At 36.5% G+C, this 26,264-nt stretch overlaps 1 protein-coding gene across 15 annotated transcripts in view; it reads left to right on the forward strand.

Annotated features, from left to right (window-relative positions):
• Lrrc9 (leucine rich repeat containing 9) overlaps window positions 1–26,264 on the forward strand; it is a 130,449-nt gene that overhangs the window by 27,274 nt on the left and 76,911 nt on the right. For 11 of the 15 annotated variants that reach the window (XR_015444981.1, XM_087195193.1, XM_021248003.2 and 8 more), the window contains 10 exons: window positions 4,450–4,523; window positions 5,332–5,410; window positions 5,674–5,892; window positions 6,712–6,852; window positions 7,386–7,449; window positions 7,749–7,819; window positions 11,264–11,446; window positions 18,380–18,535; window positions 21,223–21,419; window positions 22,333–22,464. Coding sequence is in view for 14 of the 15 variants with exons in the window: in XM_087195193.1 (XP_087051319.1) it covers window positions 5,363–5,410; window positions 5,674–5,892; window positions 6,712–6,852; window positions 7,386–7,449; window positions 7,749–7,819; window positions 11,264–11,446; window positions 18,380–18,535; window positions 21,223–21,419; window positions 22,333–22,464 (1,211 nt within the window). In the remaining variant the exon portion in view is untranslated. Of the gene's footprint in view, window positions 1–4,449; window positions 4,524–4,860; window positions 4,996–5,331; window positions 5,411–5,673; window positions 5,893–6,711; window positions 6,853–7,385; window positions 7,450–7,748; window positions 7,820–11,263; window positions 11,447–18,379; window positions 18,536–21,222; window positions 21,420–22,332; window positions 22,465–26,264 lie in introns of all 15 variants that reach the window. The other 4 variants (XM_087195192.1, XM_087195200.1, XM_087195195.1 and 1 more) reach the window with 4 other exon arrangements.

Consider the following 26,264-nt stretch of genomic DNA (forward strand, 5'->3'; position numbering starts at 1 on the left):
AAGAGGTTGAAGAAAGGAAGGTGGCCACAGTCACCTTTGCAGCCCCTTTAGCATCATTCAGACTGGACTGGGAGAACCAAGCAGTCATGGCCCACGTGATACTGCTCATCTGGAGTAACTAGGATGTTGCTTTGGAACATCGATGATAATTGGTGGATTCTGATCCCTTTACCCCCAAGGAAGGAAATAATTTGATCACATAAGACTTCTACTTTGCGGTAAAGAAATTTACTCTTCTCAGAATGACTCTTTACCAACTCTCATGGCAGACAGAAACATGGTCCTTTATGGTCTGATTATTATTATATTCTTAATGGTCATGTAAAACAAAATTCAAATCATTTAACAGACTTTCAGTGAACAACTAGCATGTGCCAGACATGGTGACAGGTTCGTAGTTCCTGCCCTTAGTGAACATGTAACCTGATAGGTGTGGTGGGTGCTGTATACAAAGACAGGTGCTGGCTTAAACCAGTTTCAAGGAGATGCTTATGATACGACCAGAAAGAAGTAAACTCTTCAGAGAGGACTCTTGATTTAAATCTTTAAAGGTATATGGAGTATACCGAAGAATCAAGGAGAAAAGATACTCTAGAGAGAGAAACAGAATATGCAAAAGTACAGAAACATCCTGGCCAATGCGGAGGGCCAGACCTGTTGTCAGAGCTGGGGGTGTTCTGTGGAGGTTAAGGTTGATGAGCTTGAGAGATGGGCAGGAGTCAGAGCAAGGCGGCCATGAGCACCTTCTAAGTGGAGTAGCATGAGCAGATTTACCTTTCAGAAGGCTGACAGCCACAGGGTATAGAGGGTGGACTGGGGGGAAGCAACAGCAGAGATGACATCAAGTTAAGGTCATGAGATGAGGCCCTGAATCAAGGCAAAGGCTCTTGGAATGGAGAGGAGGAAATTTTATGAGGTATTTGCAGAAGGGTTTAATGAGTGACTGAACTGGAGAAAAGATGGAGGATAATTCCAAGGTTTCTGACTTGGATGATAAGAAAGATGGTGGCATATTTATCAAGAGAAGGGATACACTGAGAGAAGTGTGCTAGAGGGAAGATGCAGTGAGTTCCATTTTAGACATGACATATTGAATTTGAGATATCTGACACACCCAGTTGGAACTTTCTGTGTGGGCAGTTGGATTTGTTGCACAAGAAAGAGGAAGAGGAAGATCAGTAATTTTTCATCAAGAAGAAAACAGTTGATTTGAAATGTAGTTTTCGAATAACAAGTAAAGAGAAGCCAAGGAGAAAAGGTAAATCAAAGACAAAATCTTAAAAAAGAGAGTCATCAGCATTGCCAAATGCCTTATTAAAGTCAAGCTGAGAGCTGAAACATGCCCAGTGTTTGGCAATTAGGCGATTATTTTTGACCTTGTTTTTTAAAAAGCAGCTGTGGTGACTTGAAATATATTCAGATTGAAGTAGGTTGAGGACTGCAAAGTGTTGCTAATGATTATATAGATGCTTTTCTGTGAAAGTATCTAAAAAATGGCTATTCATAGAACAGGACAGGAAGAACCTTTTAAATATAGAAAGACCTAATAGTCATATGTGTGTGAAAAGAGACCCTGGAGAAGGAAAGATGGTAATATATGAGAAAGGAAAACTTCACAGAACAATGTTCTGAGACAGAAGAAGTTGGGATCAGTACATAGGAAGAGAAACTCATGGTAGACAAAATGAAGAATACTTCTATTAAAACGGAAGTCAGTTGGGAAAGAAATGCATGGTGCAATCACCTATGCCAGTGAGGACAGCCCGAGATCATCTGGGGAGAGTGGGGAAGGAGGGAAAGGGATAGCAAATGCAAAAAAGGGGGGTGAAAGTATACTCAGCGTATTGCAGAATCCAAGAAAATGATGTGCTGGGAGGACATCAGTGGAAATGGAGACTGGGAGAATGTAAGCTCAGAGAAGTGTTGTAGGGCCAGATCATGTACTATCTCCTAGGTCCTTGTGAGAATTCTGGATTTTTCTTATGAGTGAGATAGAAAGCTATTTGAGGATTCTGAGTGGAAGAGTAACATGAGCTGTGTTAAGTATTGAAAAGGACCCATGTAACAACTTTGCTGAGTAATAGACCATTGGGGCCAGGGGCAGAAGCAAGGAGACCAGTTAAGTTTCCGTTGTAGTAATTGAGAGAGAACAGTGGTTGGAATAGGGTGGTAGTAGTGGGGATAATAAGGGTGGTTAGATGATGGATCTACCTGGATGGAAATGCTTCTCAATCCTTCTTTGCTTCCCATGGGCAACTGTGTCTTTACTTCATTCTTGGACCACACCAGATAACACACCATAGGGTGCAAGGGAACACTTGGTAAGGAACAACCTAAAAGAATTTCAGTGTCCATCAAAGGCCCACATACAATGCAGGGCCTAATGTTCTCTGCCTGGGTTTATTTGCTTGGTACAGAAAGTAAAGGAAGGTTCTGTAGTTCCACCACTCGCAAGAAGAAAAGCCCATATATTTTGGTTTAATGTCTATGAGCCTTAAAGAAAAGACTGGCTGCCCACTGGCATGCAAGGGGCAAAGCCTGCCTTAAAACCTCCAACCCATCAAATAGAGGTTGGAGAAATCTAACTGTATCCATGACATCTACTCCGGAAGGAATTGAACTGTTTCCTTCATTATGCACCAAGTGACCACATGTACTTGGGCCCAATTTTGAGTTTTCTAATCTGTGCTCCTCCTTAACTCTCTACTTCTCTATCTCTATCATCTTATTTTAATTAATGTTATTTATACTGTAAATTTCCACCCATGATTTTTTGGAAGCTTCATGGTTACCTTTTAGTCCTTATTTTTATTTAGTTTTTAAAATTCAGTTGGTGTTCTGTTTGAGATAGCATTACAAATCCACTTTTACAGAGTCAAATCTTCCTTAAAAACAAGGTATAGCTCTTTATTTAATCAAGAAGATTATATTTTCTTGATACAGAAATACGCAGTTACCTCTCATTTCACCTTTTTCTTCTTCAGTGCCCTCAATTAGGAAAAAAAGCTTATCCAAATTCAGTAATAAATTGCTAAAACAAAATGTCCTTTTAAAACCCCAACCCTAAAATTTGCATGACTACATCTGAACTGTACGGAGCCTGGAACTTTCTGATACTTACAAGCCTCCTTATGCTTTCTCCCATCACTAATGGACTCAGGACTTGCAGATGAAGCTTCAGACCCTATCAAGAGGTGAATGTCCTGTTGGCCAGCTTGGCCATTCTTTTGCATTTGGGGAAGGCTCTTTTTAGGGCTGCTCATCTAAGAGGCTCAAGGTCTTCTCTAGTTCTCCAAGGGAACCAGGAGCCATCCGGCTTCTACAGCTTTCACCTTTCAAAGCACAAATCTTAGATTGATCCAGTCACCTTTCTTCTCCACTTTGATTGCTGCTAGAAAATTTTACCTAACTAGTGTGGAGTTGAAGGGACCACAAATGCATGGGTCTCTTACTGCAGTTGGATCTTTAGCAACACATATATTTTCCTCATCAACTTCTTTTCATAGAAAAGTAAGACTAGAGACAAAGATCTGGAATTCGCAAGGCGTGGGCTATTCTGGATGTTCACCATTCTCTCAAGGCCTGCCTGCCTGTCTGCCTCTCGTCTCAATGTCTCTCGCGCGCTCTCGCTCCCTTTTTCCTTCTCTTTCTCTGTCCGATACCATCTGTATCACTTCAAAAAGGTCTTTCTCAGTATTCCTGGAAATTGATGCACTTACCCTAGGATAGCTAAACATTTGTCTTATTTCCATATTTCTGTAGTCGTTCTAGTAAGACTTGGGAAGGGAAGGGAAGCACAAGACGCTAGTCGCTGCCTATTTTTCTTAAAATTTTAAGTTATCTATGTACCTGTCTGTACATATACATAGTTTTGCATAACTGAATAAAACTGAGCGTTTAAGTGCTTTTAAAATAAGAATTTAAATGTAAATTTATTAAACTATAACATGAAAAATCACACAAATCTTAGGTATGTAATTTTATTTTCTCAAAGTGAATATACCCTTTGAACCGGCACCCAAATAAAAAAATATCTTTATCAGCATTCCAGAGGCCCCTCTTTGCTTCCTGCTAGTCACTCAACCCTGAAAGATCACTGCTATCCTGACTTGTGTTACCATAGGTTAGTTTGTTTTCAAATTTTATATGAACTGAGATATATGTTACATACTCATATGTGTGTCTTCTTTTAACATTGTATTTGTGAGAGTCATAAATGCTTATAACAATAGTTATTTCTTTGTCATTCCCTTCCTAGGTGTAAACCCTAAAGGTGTGTAGCTCTGTCCTATATGACAAAATGTTCAGAGAATCACTCACTTAGCTCCCAAAAGGAAACAGTCCAAATATGTACCAAATAGTAGAATGAATAAATGGTTATGTGTTCATATTTTACAATGCCAAACATGCTTGTTAAAAAGTATAATTTTTTCTTTTCAATTTTTTCAGAATTCTCTCTAGTGTTTTCATTCTATACCAGCTTTCATCTGCATTCAAGATAACTCATACAAAAAAACCCCTTGGTATGTATATTTCCATATTTTCTTCCTGCATAACCACATACACAATATACACACATAGATACACACACACACACACACACACACACACACCTGTGGGAGAGTTGTAAAGAGTGGAATTATAATGTACTTAGTTTTAAATACTTCATTTTGTCAAATGATCATGTCAGGAAAAGATTCCTGTATTTTCAGATAGAGAATGTCTATAAATATATAATGAAAATATTAAAATTATGAAAATTGGGTTAATTTTATTGAATCCAAGAATGAATTGGGTTATCACGTGTAATGAAGGAGAAATTAGTGAATTTCTCTTGATAAATATTTATTACTATGCCAGGTAAGCTGCTAAGCTCTAAGGACCTTCTTTTTGCCTCTGATTACACTAAGAAATCTGTTCCGTTTGGAGGCTATTCAAAGGAGACAAACAGGAATATCTAGTGAGGGAACTAAAGAAACTGGAACTAGGAGCAAGGTAAGTGTGATAATGAGAAATGACTACTTTCTTCAAGTATTGAAGCCTCATTGTACAGAAGGAAAATTATATTTGTTGTACTTGAACCAAGGAGGTAGAATGACAAACAAAGGGTGGAAGTTATAGAGAGACAGAATTACTTTCAGAATTAAAAGAACTAACAGAAAACTGAAGAAATGGAATGATTCTCAGAATTCAGAAAAATAGCTGGTGATGTGCTATGTGTAGATTTCAAGCCACAGTAGGTAGTTCAACCTAAGTAGCTCTAAGGACCCTTTCAAGTTGGAATAACAAGGCTCTAGTATTTATTTAAATTTTTCATTTTTTCTTAAACAGATATATTATTATGACCACTGGTTTTTAGAAGATGACTGAAAGTGAAATCCTAAACCAAGAAGAAATAATTAAAGAACTGGTGAGTCAAAGTCAAATTTCTTTTCAATAACATTTGCAAGGATATTACATGAAACATTTTTATGTTCCTTTCTGGGGCTAGAAGGATATTTCTTTTGCCCCGAGCCTTTTAGGAATACAAATTATATATGTGGTGCAACTTTCTTTTTTGTTGGAGTACAAAAATAGCATCAATGTAAAGGACTATCTATAATTTCTAAGGACAAATGTCTTCTTTTTATTATCTGAAGTAGATAAAAATTCAATTTCTTTCATTTAAAACAGTGTTTGTGCAATGGGTTATCTTATGAGATGGTTGGACAAGAAGGATCAGATGCTTCAAAACTGGAGATGTTTTTTTCAGGATATCCCCATATAGTTGGATTATCATTATTTCCTAACTTAGCAAGTCTTACAATTGTTGCTCAAGACATAAAAGAAATTTCAGGATTCGAGACTTGTTTACAGCTTAAAGAACTTTGGATTGCTGAGTGCTTCATAGAAGTAAGTTTAAACATATACTCTTAAATGGAGTATCTTTTCCAGAATTCTTGACTTTGGAAAAATAATTTATTGAAATATATGCATGTGGCATGGATCAAAATAAATCAGTGGGCAAAAATATGTTAGTTAGCACAAAGGAAAAAGCAGAAATAAGGAATCAAAGCAAACACATTCTACTTTTTAGTAATTAAATCAAATCAAATCATAGCCACTATTGCTTAGTAGTAAAATTGGTTCACATAGACACTATTGGTCAGATATCTGTTTTGAGCAGCAATATTGTGGAATATTTAAGAGCCACAGAAATGTACATACCCTTTGACACAGAAATCCTTATTCAAAGAGTTTATCATAGAAAGTAATTCAACAGCAGAAAGCAACTATATAGAAGCTAATTGTTATGGTATTATTTATGATAGCCAAAAATTTTAAATGTAAATATTTCACACATAGTATAATTTTAAAGTAAATTAAAAGCTTTATGAAATATTTGTAATTATTAAGTATTAAAATGTGAAAGGTTATAAAAATATTATAGATAGCCTTAAGTTTAAAAAAATCCACAAAATTGTGTGTGTTATGATTATAACCATATAAAATAGACGTGATTAAAATTTAAAGAAAATATGCAAAATTAAATATAGTTTATTTCAGTGGAGGGATTATATATTCCTTCTAAAAATATTAGGTTATTTTGTTGGATATTGATTTTACAATGAAATATAATATGTAAAGGGAAATGTGCATAGAAACAACATTATTAGAAGGATTAGTGACAAAATACAAGCTAACACTATTAAATCTCTTCTATTAAAATAGAAAATTGGAGGTCTTCAAGAATGTAGAAATTTGAAAAAACTATATTTATATTATAATAAAATTTCCAAAATTGAAAATTTGGAGAAATTAACCCAATTGGAGGTTCTTTGGTTGAACCACAATACTATTAAAAATATTGAGGTAAGATAATTTCAGTGATTTGTATGTAAAGCTAGTTACTACTGTGGAGTTTAAATCACATAGTTTGGTTAAAAGGCCAGAATATTTGTGACTAGTTATTATTATTGCCAAAAAAACTTAACACCTATATAGCATTTTATCATGTACAGAGATTTTCGTACACACCATCTTTACTTCTCACAAGCCTAAGAGGGAAGATGTTGTTATTCCTTCTTCGAAGCTTTTTTATAAAAGAGGTTCAGAGATATTAAGCAACTTGCCAGAGATCATAAACATCTGTGTGATATGCTCTTCTCCCACCCATTCCTCTTCTTCTCTCCACTCCCGTTCCTGTTACCTCCTTCCATAACGGGAAGTTCCAGTTTGGAGAAACAAAGCTAGCTTCACTGAGGTACACATCGCCCCCTGTGCTTGTGAGGCACATGACACTCATGCTCACAGCCCCTCAAGAACTAACTAGATTGAGCTGAAATGTTAGGTAAATATATATTTTATTTGCTCTTGTCTAAATTACACATTGTCTAAATTTTTAGGGCTTACAGACTTTGAAGAATTTAAATGATCTCAACCTTGCAGGAAATCTGATAAGCAGCATTGGTATGTATTGTTTCATTTGAAATCTGAGATAATGCTACAATCATTTTTATCAGTATAAAAATACATACTTAGATTTCTTTAATTTAGATTATTTTTATGTCTTCATTGCAAAGCATTTCTAAACCTATGATGGGATGTGAAGATATCCATTCAGCAGTGGTTAGTAATTATACAGTGGCACCATTACTCTTGTTTATATGCAGAAAATGACCATATATAACTCAGAATTATTATAGGATATGAACAAGAGGTAAAACAAGGAATTTGATATTTCCTTTATCTTGTTTTTAAAATTAAAGGTCGATGTCTTGACGCCAACGAACAACTAGAAAGATTAAACCTTTCTGGTAATCAAATATGTTCTTTCAAGGTATGTTTAAGTGGAATATTCATTTTTATTTATCAGTGTGAATCATGAACTATCTTACTAAAGACGTAGTCCCCTTTTTAGGAAAAATTTCATTATTTTGGCTACTTTATACTTCAGAAAATTTGAGTTTGCTAACTAATATAGCCTTAATGATATTTCACTACTAAAACCAAGCAAATAAATATTTAGTAGGGTGTCATTTTCTCTTAATTTTCTTCCCATCTTTCTGGCTACATCTCTTAAGTTTTTAGAATTTCTACTAGCATCTGAAAACTGTACTACCCCTAATCAATCCTGAAATTTTTTCTCATTTCTACCTGCATTTTCATTTTTAATTCTCTAAATTAATCTTGTCATGTTACATGACTTTTATCTACCTTTTATCTACTGATTTCTCCCAACTTGGTACCTATACTTTCCCTGACAGCTCTGCACAGTCATAGACATCGCCTACCCTACCTCAGGCTGATTTTGCCTCCACTAAACCTTCTTCTTTTGCAGCCTTCCCCACTTCTCTAAACGACATTTCCATTCTTCCAGTAACTTCAGCCAAAATCTTTATAATTGTGTTTGACTCCTCTTATCCCTTTATATCCCAGATCCAATCCATCAGCAAATACTGTTGGCTCTCCTTTCACAATAGGTCCAGTCTGCCCATTTTCTGCACCTGTATCCCTACCAACCTGGTTCCATTGTTGAGGGGAAAAAAATCTCCCCATTAACTCTCCCTCTTTTTTTTCTGCTCTTTCAATCTGTTCTTCACACAGCAGCCTGATGGGACCTTTAAAATATGTCAGATCACGTCATTCTTCTATTCATCTTTGCTCTTTCACAGTACAAGATACTTCTTATAATGGTTCCTGAAACTCTACATAATCTTACCCTTTCTGTCCACTGTGTCTGTGACCACAGCTTCTAAACCTCTTTTGTTTATTCTATTCCAGCCACAATAATCTTGCCATTCCCCAAATATACCTAACACATTCTCCACTTTGGCCATTGCACTTGCTGGAATATTCTTCTATCCTGCATGGCTCATTCACCATTTTCCTTGGATCTTAAATTATTCTAGATTTTTTTATTAGTACATGTTTTCAGTAGAGAAGAGTGATGTTCATTTTGGGGACTTGATACATGCATTATAACATATCTTGCTCATTTTCAATCCTTTTACCTCCTTATCTCTTCCCTCCCCCACCCCCTGATTCTTTTCTTCACCTTCAAGAGTTTGCTTTCTAGTTTACTGTCTAGACTTATATCTTTAACTTTTCCTCCCACCCTAAAAAGATACTATGCTAGTAGTGATGGAAAAACTTCTGTGCCTACTTTGCATCCATACCAGGCACCACACTAATTTTCAGTGAGATTTTTTGTCTTCATGGACTCCAGTGTCACCTGAATTTTCAATGTAAGTGGGGACTTTTGTGTAAGACTTCTGGGTTCATACCCTTATCTCCTAGTCCAGACTGATGGTCAAGTGCATCATAGCCACCCAGTGATTAAAAGATACCATTATTCCTTAGGACAATTAGATGGTTTACCTTCCTTACCCTTACAGAAATTGACCAAATAATTCTCTGCATATCTCTCTCCAAAATTCTCCCTTTTGGAGCAAATTATACTTAGTCCTACCCTAACTGTAGGTCCATTCCTATCTTTGGATCACACCAGTGAGCTATATCCTCACTTGTTCAGATTGAGTTTGGATATACACTGGCAATTTGACCCTGTCCTACTCTTAATTCTAGCAACTTGACTCCACCCTCTCTTTCCCATTCTATTTGTACTTTATTATAGTACTTATGACTCCTGGTTCTTCCTTTGAATTTCCCATAGGTCTGACTCTGATTTTACTAAATAGCATTGCATATTTTCAAGTTCAACAGAGCCATAGTATCCTCCTATACAAGGCAACATCCTAATAATAAGGAACGTACAAGGATGTCTTAGAGATTGTTAGAAAACTAATAACCACTCAGTTCACATATTTATTTGCAGTTTACTGTGTTCTAAGTGATGAATATTTGGAATATAACGTTAAACAAACACAAACCCTGCATTCAAGGAGTTTGTCTCAATCGTTTTCCAACTGCTTTTATAGAACTACAGATAGAAAATATTTAGGCTTTCTATGTCACAGATGGATTCCAGTGCTTATTATGTCTTTATTTTTTTATAATACTTTCAGAATACAAATACTGTTCTTAGCCTATGCACTGAGGGCCAAACCCCATATAGATCCTTGACATCTAACTTGTTGGGTGCACAAGCAATTAATAATAAGGAGTGTGACTAAGAGAACTTGGAGGAGAATCTTCTCAGACCTTATGGGAGAAAACAAGGCTTCCAAGAAAATGACACCTGTGTTGGGTCCTGACAGATTAAGGTGTGAAAGTGGAAGACAGTTCAATTGACTCAAAGGGACCAGGAGGCATGAAGGTGTAAAGACAAAATAGGCTCTATCTGACACATTCTGAAACTTCAGTAGTTCATATGGCCAAAACATAAAATGTGAGGCCTTTTTTTTTCATACTGGAGATTGAATCCAGGGCCTTTGCACTGAGCTGCATCCCTGGACTTTTTTTTAAATTTTTAAGTAAAGTTCTCACTAAGTATCTCAGTTGCCCAGGATGGGCTGAAACTTACTATCTTCCTGCCTCAGCCTCTCAGAGTGCTGGGATTATAGCCATGCACCACCAAATATTAGGGATTAAACAGGAAGGAGCAAGACTATAAAGAGTTAAGCAAGGGCCAGGTGACACATGCAGGAAAGTATAAACAGTGACTTAAAGATCAGGATGAAAGATGTTAAAGAGTGCATAATCAACCTCTCCCCATCACAGGTGGTGAGGAAAATGAGGCCTTCAAAGAAAGCTAGATTGTAGTTGACCATAATAGGTAGAAAGACACTTATGGAAAATACAAAACAAACCAACAAGAAAACAATGAAAAGTCAGGAATCTCATAACAGTTGTAATAGAATGGATCCTCTTGCCTTGACAAGTATCTTGGAGACAGGGAAGGTGGAGAACAATGTTTCGAGGTGATAAGCATAACAGAATGAAGTGAAAGAAGCAGAGACCTACAGGTGCCCAGGGGGCAGTTGTTAGTTGTTAGCAGAAGGGCATGCACAGAGGCAGCATCATTGCCTGAATGCATCAGTGTGTTCACGTGATGACTCCAAGTTCCAACTGGAATGTATGGTTTAGTATATATATAAAACGTATAGCTATATAGAATGTGATATTTAATTATTGTTTATCTTTCTTTAGGAATTTAATATGCTTTTTACTAGAAAGAAACATTGTACCATCTAGATTAATGTGTTTAAGTATGTAATTAGAATGTATTACATTAGACCATGGGTGATCTTAAGTGTTCAAATGTCTCCTCTAGAGATGGACATTCACAGTTAATTGAACATTGTCATTGCTGTTGTTTTAGGACCTCACTAACTTAACCGGGCTGCCTTCCTTAAAAGATTTGTGTTTGAATGATCCTCAGTATAAAGCCAATCCGGTCTGTCAGCTGTGTAACTATTCCACACATGTATTATATCATTTGCCTTGCCTTCAGAGATTGGACACTTTTGATGTGTCCGCGAAGCAAATCAAGGAACTAGCAGATGTAAGTGTACTCCTAATCAGGTATCTGTGGCTTCAGTTTGGTTAATTAAGTACTTCGTTCTGTCCACATATGGTAGGTTGGATTATCCAGTCAGTTCTTGTCTCCAATTTTACTTTTGCCCAGTGAGCAGGATATTTCACATAAAAAATACAAATAATAATGTTACTATAGAGTTTGCTGATAATACTGGAAAGTGAAATAATTGAAATTGAGTTTATATTGTTTGTCACCTATACAAAACTAAAAGAAGGAAATCTTAAAAATTGTCAAAGTGAGGACTAACGAAACTAGTGCTACATATACAAAAATGAAAGCTTCTTCTGCCTCGCAAGCACAGGGTCCTGAGTTCAATCCCTGGTACCCCAAAAAAGTAAATAAATTTAAAAAATGAAAGCTTAAATAAAGGTAGAAATGTAGCAAATAACCACATTTCCTCTTGAGTGTTATGTATCAAAATTAGAAAATATCCATGGTTGATGGTAGTATGTCAATAATTAGGTAGATTTTAATCTAATTAAAGATGGTTGGAAATCCCCAGGAAGTGTAATGGATCTCCCTCCACACACTGCCAGGACATCTCTGAAATTTTGAAGAGAGTGTGGCTCTTGGGTTTCCAATGCCAGTGACCTTCCAGTAAGGGGGCTGCTTTTTCATGTCTCCAAGGAAACTGCAATTTCAAAATGGAGTTCATGGGATTTCTCCAAGCTTTTTAATAGTTCCTTCTGTATTATATTTCTACCTCTCCTTTCCAGTCCAGTGTCACTCCCCTTTGTTCATTCAGATAATCATCCAGTAAATAGTTTTTGAGTATCTAGAATGTGCCAAGAACACATGCAGACCTTCCTGCCTTTTTTCCTTGTGGCTCATCCATCATCTCAACATAGTTAAGGAATAACTTTATCCATTTGTCTTAACTTGTCTTCTCTTGCTAGCTCAAGGATTTATTCTTAAATTTTCTTCTCTTCACTCTTTTCTAAGGTTGAGATTATTCTCTTTTTCATCCTTAATATAAGAAACAAATTATGTTTCAATACCAACTAATCAAAGGGTTAGTGCTCTTGCCTACTAGCAGATGTTCAGAGTCATTGGATGTCCAGGAAAGAATGTCTTCTCCAACAATGCTAAATGAAAATTAACAGCACAACTTGTAGAGAACAGGGAAAGGGGATGTTACTAGAACCTCTGCAGTAAGTCCTAGTCTCCTGTGAGCCACAGCAGCACAAGGCGAATTAACTTATTATACAGGAAAGGTAGAAAAATGAGACTTTGAGAAGAAGCTGAGCTTTGGGTCTGATCAGTGCTGCTCTGGGCGGCAAAGACGACAGCCCCCAGCTTACCACACCTTTTATTAAGTACATCGGGAGAAACAGATGTAACAGATAACTTGCAGAGAGTTCAGTACATCCAGATAAACAAGGTGTAACAATCCAAGAACAATGAGGAACTGAGTAGATGAAGATTTTATTCCTCCCGGATGTCTTCAGCTGGTGTAATCTTGTCCTGGAGCATCACAGCATCTCCGGATCATTGAGGTATCAGTTGTGACTGGGAGCCAAAATGGAATTATGTCTCAAAATGCCATAGGTGGCCTGTAGGCAGGAGATCTAGGCCTAATCAAATGATTTTTCCCTAAAATTATGTAGCATTGCTCCTGAAAACAACTTCACATTAGTAGTTATATTTTTTAAATTTCTGTATCCTCTCTGTAGTTTTATGTCTAGCAAAGATTCTGCAAAGTGAACACAGGGAACATGCCCCAAGAAATTAGTTGACCAACTCATTCATCAACCCAGTTTGGTGAAACTTTTAGATACAAGTACCCAATTTCTGCTTTCTTGAAGTTTTTTTTTTCCTGAGGGGGGCACCTAATATGCAGCTGGGTGAATAAACAGCTAGCATGTGAGGTGATGATAAATGCTGTGGAGAAAGTAAAATAAGGGAGAGAGAAAGGGTATGGTTGGTAGGGACAGAGGAAGGGATGTTGCTGTTTTATACAGAATGGTTAGGAACAGATTTGCTGATGGATCAACATTTGCACAGAAATCAAAGGAAGTGAGGAACAAGCCATTCGAACATCTGGAGAAAGAGATTTTTTAGTCCCTGAGGCAGGGACATGCCTCTACATATTTGAAGAACAACAAAGAGGAAAGTATGGGGGCCGGAGATTTAGCTCAGTGGTTCTGCCTGCCTTGCAAGTGCAAGGTCCTGAGTTCGATCCCTGGCACCAAAAAAAAAGAAAGAGGGAAGTATGGCTGGAATTGAGTATGTGATGGAAAGAGAAGTAAGAGATGATGACAGGAATGATGGGGACAGATCATATGAGAATCTGTAGAATTCTGTAAGTCCTTTGGCTTTCACTTTGAGTAAGATGGGAGCTATTGGAAATTTTTGAGCAGAGGAGAAACAAAATGACATACTTTTAAAAGGAATTATTTTAGATAATGAATTCAGAATAGATACTTAGGAGATTACTCCAGTAATTCAGATAAGACATGTGGATGTTTTGATACAAGGTGTTAATATAGAAAGAGGTAAGAAGTAGTCAAATTCTGGTGGTAGTTACAAGGTGGAACCAATCTGGATTGGCTAATGAATTGGATATGAGGTACAAAACAAAGAACTAGAAAATACAGTGGTGCCACGGTTCACAAATTTAATTTGTTCTATGATTTTGGGAAAGGTGGCCATGTTTGTGTTTGTATAGGAAAGATGGCCACAGTCATGTTTGTCATGTTTGCACACAAAAAACACAATTTTGCCATACACTTCTGTTTGTGAACCAAATTGTTTGCAAACAAAAGCATTCATGTATCAAGGTACCACTGTAATTCGAAATTATTAGCTTGAGCAATTAAAAGAGTAATTTATTTGATGAGATAGAGAGAGAGTAGGTTTAGAAGGAAGAATCACATTTAACCTTAGGCAAAGTTTGAATGCTCTTTGAACATTTATTGGGGGTCATAATCAGTGAGTGATTGGGTATGTGAGTCTGGTGTTTAAGAGAGTTTCTCAGGGTGGAGATATAAATAGGAGAATTGCAGACAGAAAGATACTACTTAAAGCCATGGACTTGGTGAACCAGAAGGGAGTGGTGTGGATGGGTAGTGTGTCACTTGGGTGTTAAAGGTTGGGGAGAAGAGGAAGAGAAACCTGAAGAAGAGACCAAGAAGAACTAACAGGTAGCATCTTCTGACATTCTGTCCTTCAGTCTTGTTGCCTTAGTCACTTTCTCATCACTGAAACAGAATACTCAATACCCACAATATAAAGAAGGAGAAGTTTATTTTGGCACACAGTTTTAGAGATCTCATTTCATGCATGGTCAGCTATCTCAAATTAAAGTGCATAATGGAAAAGCCTGGTGGAGGAAAGCTGCTCCACTTGGCAACCAGGAAGAAGAAGGAGATGAGAAAGAGGAAGAGGAGAAGAACAGAGGAGGGGGGGTGGGGAGGGGAGGAGATGAGACATCAGAGAGGGAGATATACATTTCCAAGTCATTCCTTTAGTGACCTGATTCCAATCAGGCCCTACCTCATAATAGCACTTTTAACTTATGCAGATATCCCACTTGGTCCAGTCATCATCCAAATATATGAGGCTTTTGAGGCATACTTCAGATCTAAACCATAACCTTCTGCCCCTAGCCCCCAAAAGACTCATGTGCATCTCTTTGTGCAAAATTCCTTTAGTTCATTTCTAAGACTTGCCAAAGTTTTCTTAGTTCCAGCGCTGCTGAAAAGTCCAAGTCCAAAGTCTCCCCTGAAACTCAAGGCAACCTCTTATCTGGGAGCCCCTGTAAAAATCATAGAGGCAAACATTTCCAACATACAGTGGCACTAGATATACATTTCCATTCCAAAACAGAGAAATAGGGGGATAGAAAGGAATTTCACCAAAGGAAAACCAAAACCAAGCAGGACAGTTGCTAAATCCTGTAGCTCCTTGTCTAGAACCTAGAGCAATTTGTAGCAAGATGTCAGCCCCAAAGGGTTTGGATGGCTCTATACCTATGGCATTGCTGGGTGCAGGCCTCATGGGTTCTCTCTTGAACAGGCTCTACTCAGTGCCTGCAGCTTTCTCCAGATAATCCATGTTCCTGACTTCTCCAACTTGCTGGGGTCTCCACTGCACTTTCAGCTTTAGTATTATATCCTTACACACTGCACTCTCAGGAGCACTGCCTTGCCTCCTAGGCCTTCTGAAATGTGGCTGGAAGCCTTCCTGATCCCACAACTCTTGCATTCTGCATGCCTATAAATCTAGCAGCATGTGGATGATGCCAAGGCCTGATACCACCAGATTAAGCAGTAGCCAAGCCCTCTTGGATCATGACTTCAGAGGCTTCTAAGTGCATGGATGGCTGAGCACTGTGAAGGAAATCCCTGGGAACCAATCCTATAGGTAGTCCCTCTCAAGCAAAATTCCCTGAGCCTCTCTTCTCAGTCTTTCAAAGGAGTTTACCCTTTTAAACCCTTGAGCTTTCAAAGGGTGGGGTCTTGCTAATTCCTGAGATGGAGATGCCCTCTAAGCATCTTTCCCATGGTCCAGATGTAAAGTACTTGGGTTCTTTTAAATGCTAATCTTTTTAGCAAAGAAGCTGTCCAAGGACCCAACTTTGTTGCTTCCTTTCTGGGGAAATTACAAACTTTTCAAGATATTTAGCTCTGTTGTTTGCCTCTGATTTTCTCTGTAAATCTGGTTAAAAGCTGCCAGTTGTACCCATATGACAGCCTGAAAGCTGGGCTGCCTTGAAAATTCCTCTGCCCTGATTAGTCTACCACCCTTAATCTCAGTCTTCCACAAAGGCTCAAGATATGGGCAAAATGTGGACAAATATTCTTCCAGAGCATAACACATATGGCCTCTAGCCCAACTCTCAATGGATTCTTTGTTTGCAGTTGAAACATTCTGTAACTGGCCTTTACCATCCACATTTCTCTGAGTATTCTGGTCTTCTGAGCTCCAAGTAGAATCTCCCATTAAGCTTGGCTTATATCACTCTCAGGCTTCCGTAGCTTGCATCTCCAAAACTTTTCAAATGCCTCCTACAAGCCAGTTCCAAAGGCTTCTGAACCACATGGTCAGGTTTAGTCACAGCATCAACCTTACTTCTTTGGTACCAAAATCTGTCTTAATCACTTACTTCATTGCTGAGATAAAATACCCTTCACCTGCAACTTAAAGAATGGGTTTCAGAGGTCTTAATCCATGCATGGTTGGTGAGCTGTAAGGGAAAAAGCATGGTAGAAGAGCCTGGCAGAGGAAAGCTGATCACGTCATGGCAACTCAGGCAGAGATAGCTAAGAGAGGAGCCAGGGAGGAAGATACACAGTTTTAGGTCATGCAACCAGTGACCCAACTCCAACCAGGTTCCCCCTCCTAACAGCACGTTAAGCACATTCAGTGTAGTTCTTCCATGAGCCAATCACCATCCAAACACATGAGGCTTTTGGAGCACACTCCAGATCTAAACCATAACACTTATTTGGTTAGGAGTAATATAAATAACAAGGAATTGTTACACAGTTTATGACATCTTAAATTATATCATCATGTTCAGAAAACAATTTTTCCAAAACAAGTTTAAACAAGTTTTTGTCTTATGTTATTAATATCTATTTTTGTGAGAGGAATTTAGTAATTTCAGTTTCAGAAATTCCTAATATTTGTGGATAAAGGAGTTCTTTTGGCCTGCTCACATACCATGTATTTTGTTTTTTGGGGGGTTTTTTGGTACTGGGGATTGAACTCAGGACCTTGCACTTGCCAGGCAGATGTGGTGCCACTGAGCTAAATCCCTGGCACCACCATGTATTTATTTTATTCTGTCTTTTATGCCAATGATTCTGTTGGAATCTAAGTTATATACACTGGCACCTCAGTTCACAAATGCTTTTATTTGTGTACAATTTGGTTCACAAACAGAAGTACTTGACAAAATTTTGTTTTTGTTTGTGAACCCTGCGTTGGGTAATGTACATAAGTGTGGCCATCTTTTTTGCATGAACACCAGTGTGGCCATTTTCTCCAGAATTGTGGAATGAATTAAATTTGTGAACCAAGGTACCACTGTGCTATGTTTATACTACATAAATTGCATAAAAGAGCCTGTAGATATAGAAATGAAAGCTTATACATTTTAAACACATATTTTCTATATTTCTTTGAGATACAGATTTCTTGATAAAGAGAAACATTCATTATTTCAGGTAAATAGCTAAAAACCAGGTCGTATTTTTGTAGCATGTCTGATTATTTTATACTGTCCTCAGTCTTTTTTGATTAATACAACTGTCAAGCACCACTTAGGTAGCATATTTCAAAAGGGTGGATGTAATCAACTTACCATGATCAACTTATTAATGGATGATCCACTGTTATTAAGAAATTTAAGATAACTGAATTAGATTGACAATTTAGTAATTTACTCAGCCTAAAACAAGTTCATTTAGAGAATCCTTTTATAGATTTGGGAAAAAACCCCTACTTCTTAGCCATGCTTTTAAAATATGAATTGAATATTGTTACATTTGCTCCTAATTCTTTTTTGTTTCTTTATTTTTCCTTAAATTAGCCAAATTGGAATAATTGTAGCTATATATATTTTTAGTAGTACTGTCTCACTAGCTAAATGCTACTGTTTTATAAATTCTGTCCTTAATGTCTTCATGCTGTCTCCTGGAAAGAAATGTGAATATGTCACACATATAAATATTATTCAGAAAGAACATCTTTGAAATTGTATGGTTTGCATATTAAATTTAAGTAGAGAACTCTGTGAGCCATGGTTCCTCCAGCTGTTATCATTATTTGTAACTGAGTTAGAAAAACTTGCCATCAGGATGTAGAACATGTTGTCCTCAGATAATACCAGTTGTAATGACCTATGCTTACTTTTACCTAATCTTTTGTTGTTTTATTTCTTACTTTTAGACCACAGTAATGAAAAAAATAATGTATTACAATATGCGTATAAAAACTGTTCAGAGACATCTTAATGAAGACCTTGAAAAATTAAATGTTAGAAAATGCAAATTACAAAAGTTGCCAGAAGAACAAATAAAGTTACTCAGCTTTGTGAAAAAAAATGTAAGATTTAATAATGTAAAATTTCAGTCATTATATCTTTAAAAAAACTGTCAGATAAGGTAGCAAAGTCTTTTAAAGTTTATATAAGTATATAATTAATACTGAATATCAGTTCGTTTGCCCTAAAAAATGTTTTGATTCCAGGTATTTAAGCTGCATTCTGTGAAATTCTCAATTCAAAACCAGTATCGCCTTACGTACTTGTGAAATTTTTACATAGCTGTGAGATTCATTGTGACTAAGAGAGTGACAGAGATCTGTTGTACATACTTCAGTTGCATTTTTATTAGACACCAGCAGGCTGTGCTCAAAATGCATTTTCTTGTTTAAAGTGTTAAAATATCCCTTTACTAATACTGTTAAAGAGATACAACAAAGTAGGAACTTTTTATTTCAAAGTAGGCACTTTGAGTCAGGGTATACTTCAGTAGTATATGCTCTTTATTTAGAATAAGTTGGATTTCTCTTATTAAAAGCAGACACTGAAAATTAAGTAGTATTTTCCTCAAAACAATCCCTTGTGTACCTAAAGCTTTATTTTTAAAAAGTATGAAGAAACAAGGGATTATTCAGTAAATTGCTTTTAAGAAAATAGCCAAATGATTTAGGAGTAGGGGAGTTTAGTCCTCAGTTTACACTATACAAAAATTAAATACCAGTGGGTGGAAAAGAATTAAATGTGCAAAATAAAAACATAAAAAATTAAAGAATAAACATGCATAAATATATTTGACTGATCTGTTTGTGACATAAAATAAGTCCTAGAAATTACAAAGGAACAAGATACAGATTTAATCTCAAAAAAGTTAAATGATTTTGTACTAAAAGTATTATTAATAAAAGTTAACAATAGATGACAATCTGAAAAAAAAGATTTTCAACAAAAATGAGAGACTACTGATTTTTACCCTTAGTATGATACGTGCTAGTACTTCTAAATGATGCAAGATGAAAAGTAAATATCCAAATAGCAAAAGGGAGCGAAGTACATAAACACTTTGAGAGGGAGAGAGGTGGGGGGAATAATGACCGATGAGCACGTGAAGGAGCAGCTCAGTTATCAGCTATCAAAGCACAGAGGCAAGGCAGTGCCCAGGTGGGGAAGTGAGGCTTGAGGGTGCTCATGTCCCTTGGCTTAGTGAATCGAGGCCTAGCACTCTACCCTCTGGCTGTTCACCACTGCGCTATCAGTGATTCGCTTCTGACACTCCGTTCGAAGCTTACTCACCACTGCACCATTAATAACAAGACAAAAAATGGAACTACCTAAATGTTCAGCAAGAGAAGAGCTGTTCACTTTCATGACAGAGCAGTAGATAGTAAAAACCAAGGCTTTGAAATGTATTTAATACTTTTTCAAAATGAGGCTTTAATTATTATAATCAGAAAAACATCAAAGTAAAATTTTAATGAAGTGTAAGTTATTTGAATAAAAACCACAAGAGACCAGTACATGAAAGGCATTTTATGTTTGCCATTTCCATATGTAAGTGCAAGTACAGGTTGAGTATCTCTTCTCTGAAATATTTGGCACCAAAAATGCTTCTGATTTTAGAATTTTTCAGATTTTTGGAATATTTGTAAATTAATTGGATAATCATTCCTTATCTGAAACCTGAAATGTATAAAAAAGTTTTGGATTGTGGAGCATTTCCTATCTTGGATTTTCAGATTAAGGATGCTCACCTTACATTAAATAAAATCTCCAAATGTGAAAAATAAAAGTCATAGATTATGTAAACTATAAACATTTTTAATACATAGGCTTAATTTTTTAAAACAAATGTTGCCCTACATAGACATTTTACTGAGAAAATACAGATAATCAGTAAATTTCTGTTCATATACTTTCTGTACAATACAACTTATTTTAAAATACTATAAAATTAAGATTATGGTGAGGTAAATAAGGCTCTTGCCTTGGGGCTCAAAATATAAGAGAATGTCCAAAACCTCAGTAATCAAGATAAATAATATTTTATGCATTCTTTTTAAATATCCAAGTGTCTTAGTCACTTTCTCATTGCTAAGACACAATACCCAACACTTGCAATTTAAAGGAGGAGAGGTTTTGTTTGGCTCACAGTTTTGAAGTTTCAGTCCTTGCACTGACTTGAGCCATATGAGACCAAGGAAAAAGGATAAATGTGTACCCCTGTATTCAAGCTTTTCTTTATTCTTCTGTGGGTTTTTTTCCCAGAACACTATGTACACAGTAGAGTACATACACAGTTGTCTGGAATCGTGTAAAAATAAGTTCATGTTCATGTTGAAAAGACATTGACAAATGGGTGCCTAAACTATCACAACTTTATTTTTAAAGTTTAAGTATTTCATTCACGTCAAAGCTGGCATTTATTTTAATTTTACTTTGGCTTTAATATAAGAAAACTTAATCAAATTTCAGAATCAACTTCTTTGCTTTTCATATTTTGAACTGAGAGACTGCCATATTTGAAGTACTTACGGTTGTCATTCGGTCAAAGGAAATTCGTTGAACTTGACCAAAGTTGATGTAATGTGTTTGGTATGCTTTTATAAAGTCTGCCCTATTTATTACCTAAATTTCTACCTTGTTAAATTAAATTAGCTATTTAATAGATCTCACTAAAATATTAATATCTGAATTCAGACTTTGTCTTTACCATGTTTTATTATTTTCCTTTCTGATGCATGGTTTTCAACAGTTGGAACGGGAACTGGCTGAACTCAAGGGGTCTGGCAAAGGGCACAGTGACAGATCCAATAACAATAAAGTAACTGAGGTTGAAAAATCAAAGAGTTGTGAAACCATCATAGAAGAACCAAATCTTCAACAGAAGATAATGATCAAACTAAATGCCTTAAATGAAAGGGTAACATTCTGGAACAAAAAACTAGATGAGTATGTTTAAAGAATTATCTAGTTCAGAGTTGATATATGAGAGAATAAGAATGTCTGGTGTCATCAGTTAAATTCAGTTTCCTTGTTCAGTAATGGAAAGAATTAAAAATGAAGACATGACATGTTTTCCTTAGTCCAGTTGCTAGTGCATAATGAGCATGCATCCCTGGTCACAGCTGGCCTGCAGTTTGTGGTAGAGGCGGTTCTTAATCAGGAACAGTGAGCATCTTTTGAATGCCTTCTTGTCGCATCTCTGCACACTAAAAGCAAAAGGGCACCGCTGGCAGAGGAACTCACCAAAGTGATGAGATCTGGCAAAGTACATACACAGTTATCAAAATCATGTAAAAACAAGTTCATGTGCATGTTATCAACTAAAAATTTAAATAAGGCTTAATAAGGACTGTGAAAAAATTTTACTTCTAAGGCATTAGAAGTAAAGGCATTATTGGATAAGGCATTAAGTGGATAAATTAGTCTGTCCTATAATAATGTTAACAATAAACATTAGTAACATTCTGGTGTGGCGAGGTTTTCCTGTGCCAGACTCTTTGCTGTGAGTCTTACATGTATAAGCCTCAAGACAGCCTTTTACGACGTGGGTATGAAATAGTACTGCCATTTTATTGAGAAAATGGAATCATAAAAAGGTTAAAATTATATAAGATTTTTAAAAAGCAGTGTTAGACCCAGGATAGTCTTCTAATCTTTATATATTCTGAAATTAAAATTTGAGGTGGTTTTAAATTGTAAAAAGACAAATGTCTTTTACTCGGTTGAAGTATTAACAAGCTTTATTCATTGAAAAAAAAAGAAACTGATATATTTTGACATCAGTTAAACTGTTATGACTTTTAATGTTGTGATTTTTAGATCATTCTAATAGCTGTATATATATTTTTTTCTTCAATAGAATTGAAGCAATCTATCGTATTGAAGTAAAGCAAAAGAAGGAAAGTCATGGCTTATTGATCCCATTTTTGCTAATTGAATTGGAAACTGTGGGAAATATCTATTTTGAACAAGGCACGAGATCTGATGACTGGTAAATCTGTTTGAAGTTTATGTATAGTTTTAAAATAACTTTAAGTAATAGTTTCATCAACTAAAATATCAACTTATAATTTTAAAATGTCCCCTTTTCAAAACATTTCTCCTGAAGAATCTTAATCTAACAAAAATTGTCAGTTACCTACTTCACCTCTTACGCATTTCTCTGTTTACACTATCACTGTCGGCTAACCTTGAAGACATCTTAATGATATATCATTGATCTTTACCCAATTTTTCTGAGCTAAAGAACTGAGTATCATTTAGAAAGAAATAGTTTATAGTAAAGTATTAGTTTTTTATATGTTCCTATTGTTTGTTTCTGCACTGGATAGAGGCCTGGATTCTGAATATTGGTTGAGAAGCTAAAACACAACAGGACTACCAAACCAAATAACATTGCTAACATGGAAGTTTTTCTAGCAAGTATTCTGTAGGCCTATGGTCAAAGAAGAGCTTGTTATTTAGAGCTAGCTGTGGTCAGGGTGCACATAAGCACTGCACATTAATAAGACATGTGCTTAAACCTAGATTTGGGATCAACAGCCCATATAGACAAAAATGGAGAGAACCACAGGAAACAGAAGCAGAAAATGGGATCCACACTTTGAAGCCAAGATCTACCTATCAGGAGAAATAGGAAATGGGTGGATTGCCTGAATAGAGGGCACAATTAGAATCCTTAAAGAAAAAAGAAAGCCTTGATGAAGAATCTTGTTAATTTATGACTTTCATATTCCTGAAGTCATTTTCTCAAAATTGAGGAGCCTGTGAAACAGCCAGGGATTGCCCTAGAACCATAGTGGGAATGTCAGTGTTTGGAGGTTCACCAGGAGACACTGTAAGTTCCCCTTGGTGGGGAACACGGTTTTACTGAATCAGTTGCAAAATAAATACCGATTATTGAGGAGTAGAATGCAAAATTTGCATTAATTTTTTAGGAAAAAAAGTTTTGTTGTTTTTTTTTTGGTGCTGGGGATTGAACTCGGGTCCTTGCGCTTGCAAGGCAGGCGGCGGAACCACTGAGCTAAATCCCCAGCCCCAACTATTATTAAAAGTTATTTTAAACCAAGCCCCAGATTTCCATTCGAGGTAGCTGTTTACTCCTCAGTGAGTAAAAGCTTCTCACAGATCTTCTTGAGAAGTACTCTCAAGAGTGAAAGAGACTTTTAAAAGTTTTATTTTGTATCATTGAATCCATTTACCCAGCAGTTTACACTGTTTAGTACTTGATTTTTATGTATAAGAATATAAAAGGTGTTCATGTCAATTCCCGCATAAATAAGTAAGGGCATGATTTTTCAAGTGCAAAACTGAATGGTATCCCTTTTGTTTCTTTTTTTGACTTATTTCAAAGTAAGCTCTTAGCCAGGTATGGTGGTTCAGCTGGGCATGGTGGCTCACTCCTGTAATCCCAGCACTCGGGAGGCTGAAGCAGGAAGATTGCTGTGAGTTTGAGGCCAACCTGGACTACATAGGGAGCTCAAGGCTAGCATAAACTGCACAGTGAGACCCTGTCTCAAAAAATAAATAAATAAATAAAAATAAAACAAAGTAAGCTCTTAACAAAACTAGCAGATTAGTGAAAAATATTTTTAAATGAAATTACTAAAATGGCAGAATTTCAAGGACTTTTTTTTTTTGGTACCAGGGATCGAACTGGGGTCCTTGTGCTTGCGCAGCAGTGGGTGAAACCACTGAGCTAAATTCCCAGCCCTCAAGGACTTTTTTTACTTTAAGCATACTACAAGTTTGGCCACCTTACAGCTGACCTTTTGTGTATATTAAGAAATAACAACTAAAGTGCTTTAAACTGGAATCTGCTGCATTTTTGGTTGTTTTATTTAAACACTGACTTCTTTATTAATATTTCTAAGGCCAAAGATTTAGCATTTTATTAAGAAGTACTTGAGTAGTACTAGGACTCAAATAGAATGATTTTCTAGCCTTTATTACTTTAGTAAAAAACAGTGCAGATTTCTAACTGTATATTATTGAACACATCTTAATTTCTTTTATGAAACAGTTATTATATTTTTCAGTTCTAAAATATCATTATTTTATAGACTTACCAGTTGATTGCTGCCACTTTAGCTTTATCATTATAGATTTACCTATGTGCTGCCAAGTGAGTTACCTATCAACATCAGACAGCATTCATGAGCAAGGAAGATGCTGTTCTCCTGCTTAATTTTAAATGAAACTTTAAAGCACCACAAAAGAATATATAAGTGAATCTATAAGCTCCTTGGGGAAGTATATGATATTTCATGTGGCTTATAAATCATAGTATCTAGCATAGGGCTAGATTCATAGCCCAAAATATAAATTACTAATTGAAGTTTCCATGTTACTTTATAAGTACTCATTTAACAATTTCACTTTGATGTGATATTTTCAGTAATTAATCTAACTATAAGTAAAGATTTCATGCTGTACTCTTTAGGAGCTATAGCAGCAAAAGCTTACTGTTTTATACAACAAAACATTGGTTTAAGTCAGCAAATCAGTTAACAGTATTTAGTAAGCCTTGGTCTAATAAATTATATTAAGTTCCACCCATTTAAAAGCACATGCGTTCTACATTGTCTGCATCGTTTGTATATTAACTAAAGTCTGTAGGCATCTTTTGGTGTAATTGAGTATCTTAGTCCGTGATAAGTGTCAGTATGAATGCTTATAAACTCAGGTCTCATTAAGTGAGGGTACTCGGGAAATTTGAGGGGCCCTCACTCTCCTGACCATAAAGCATTTGATACTGTCAACCATTCCTTCCTGTAATTCCATCTCTCTTGATTTCAGTGTTTAGAATTTTTCTATTTTTGTATGCCTTTCCTTATTAGTCTCCTTTCCTGTACTTTCATGTTACCTATAGTTACAACCTCTCTCCTGGACTCTAGCCCTGAGACTATTGGACAGAGAAATGTCTATTGGACATTTCTACCTGGATGTCCAACTGGCAAAGCAAACTCAACACATTAAAAGGAAATCAGCTATAGTAGAATGCATCAAGGAATGAGAAACAGAAGACCTAGGTTCAAACTGTGTAATCTTGAAACAGCCATTTAGTCTATCTGAACTTATATCTTAGTTTAACTTTCCTCATTGGTGAGACAAAATACCTGACACCCAAAGTTAAAGAAGGAAAGGTTTATTTGGCTTACGGTTTGTAGAGGTTTCAGTCCATAGTTGGCTGGCTCCAAGCAGGGTGGCATGGCAGAAGGATGTTGCAGAGGAGCAATAGTCCACAGCAGTCAGGCAGGCGAGGGTGCATTAGCCCTTTTTCTGTCTCTTTATACACAGATTACCCACCCTAGGGGAGGAGTAGCACTCACACCCTTAATCCTACCCAGAACTATGCCAAACCATCAGTGAACTGATTTAGTAATCACATACCCTTGATCCCAGCACCACGCACTCTAGGCCCATCCCCCTCTGATAAGCACCCCCATGACCGCATGAGGCTTTGGGAGGATATCTAGACATAGCCCTGACAGTACGTTTAGATGAGATCATGTGAAAATACTTCACCTTGAATTTTTGCTTTGTTCTGTTTGGGTTTTGATATCTTCTTGGTTACCCATTCTCAGCAAACATCGAAGACATTCTTGACCCTGTCCTCTCCCTCAGTCTCCACAACCAGCCGGATGCCAAGAGTCAGCTCTTGCCACACCTATCACAATGCCTGCGTGTAGCCGGTGCTCAGTGTTCATTAATCAGTAAAGTTTCCTAAATGGTCTCTCATATGATTTTTGCTTTCTTTTTTTTTTTTTGGTACTGGAGATCGAACTCGGG

Source organism: Heterocephalus glaber, unplaced genomic scaffold, assembly GCF_053883595.1.
Source record: "Heterocephalus glaber isolate CG9 unplaced genomic scaffold, H.glaber_assembly_v1.0 deba00001608, whole genome shotgun sequence".
NCBI classification, from domain to species: Eukaryota; Metazoa; Chordata; class Mammalia; order Rodentia; family Bathyergidae; genus Heterocephalus; species Heterocephalus glaber.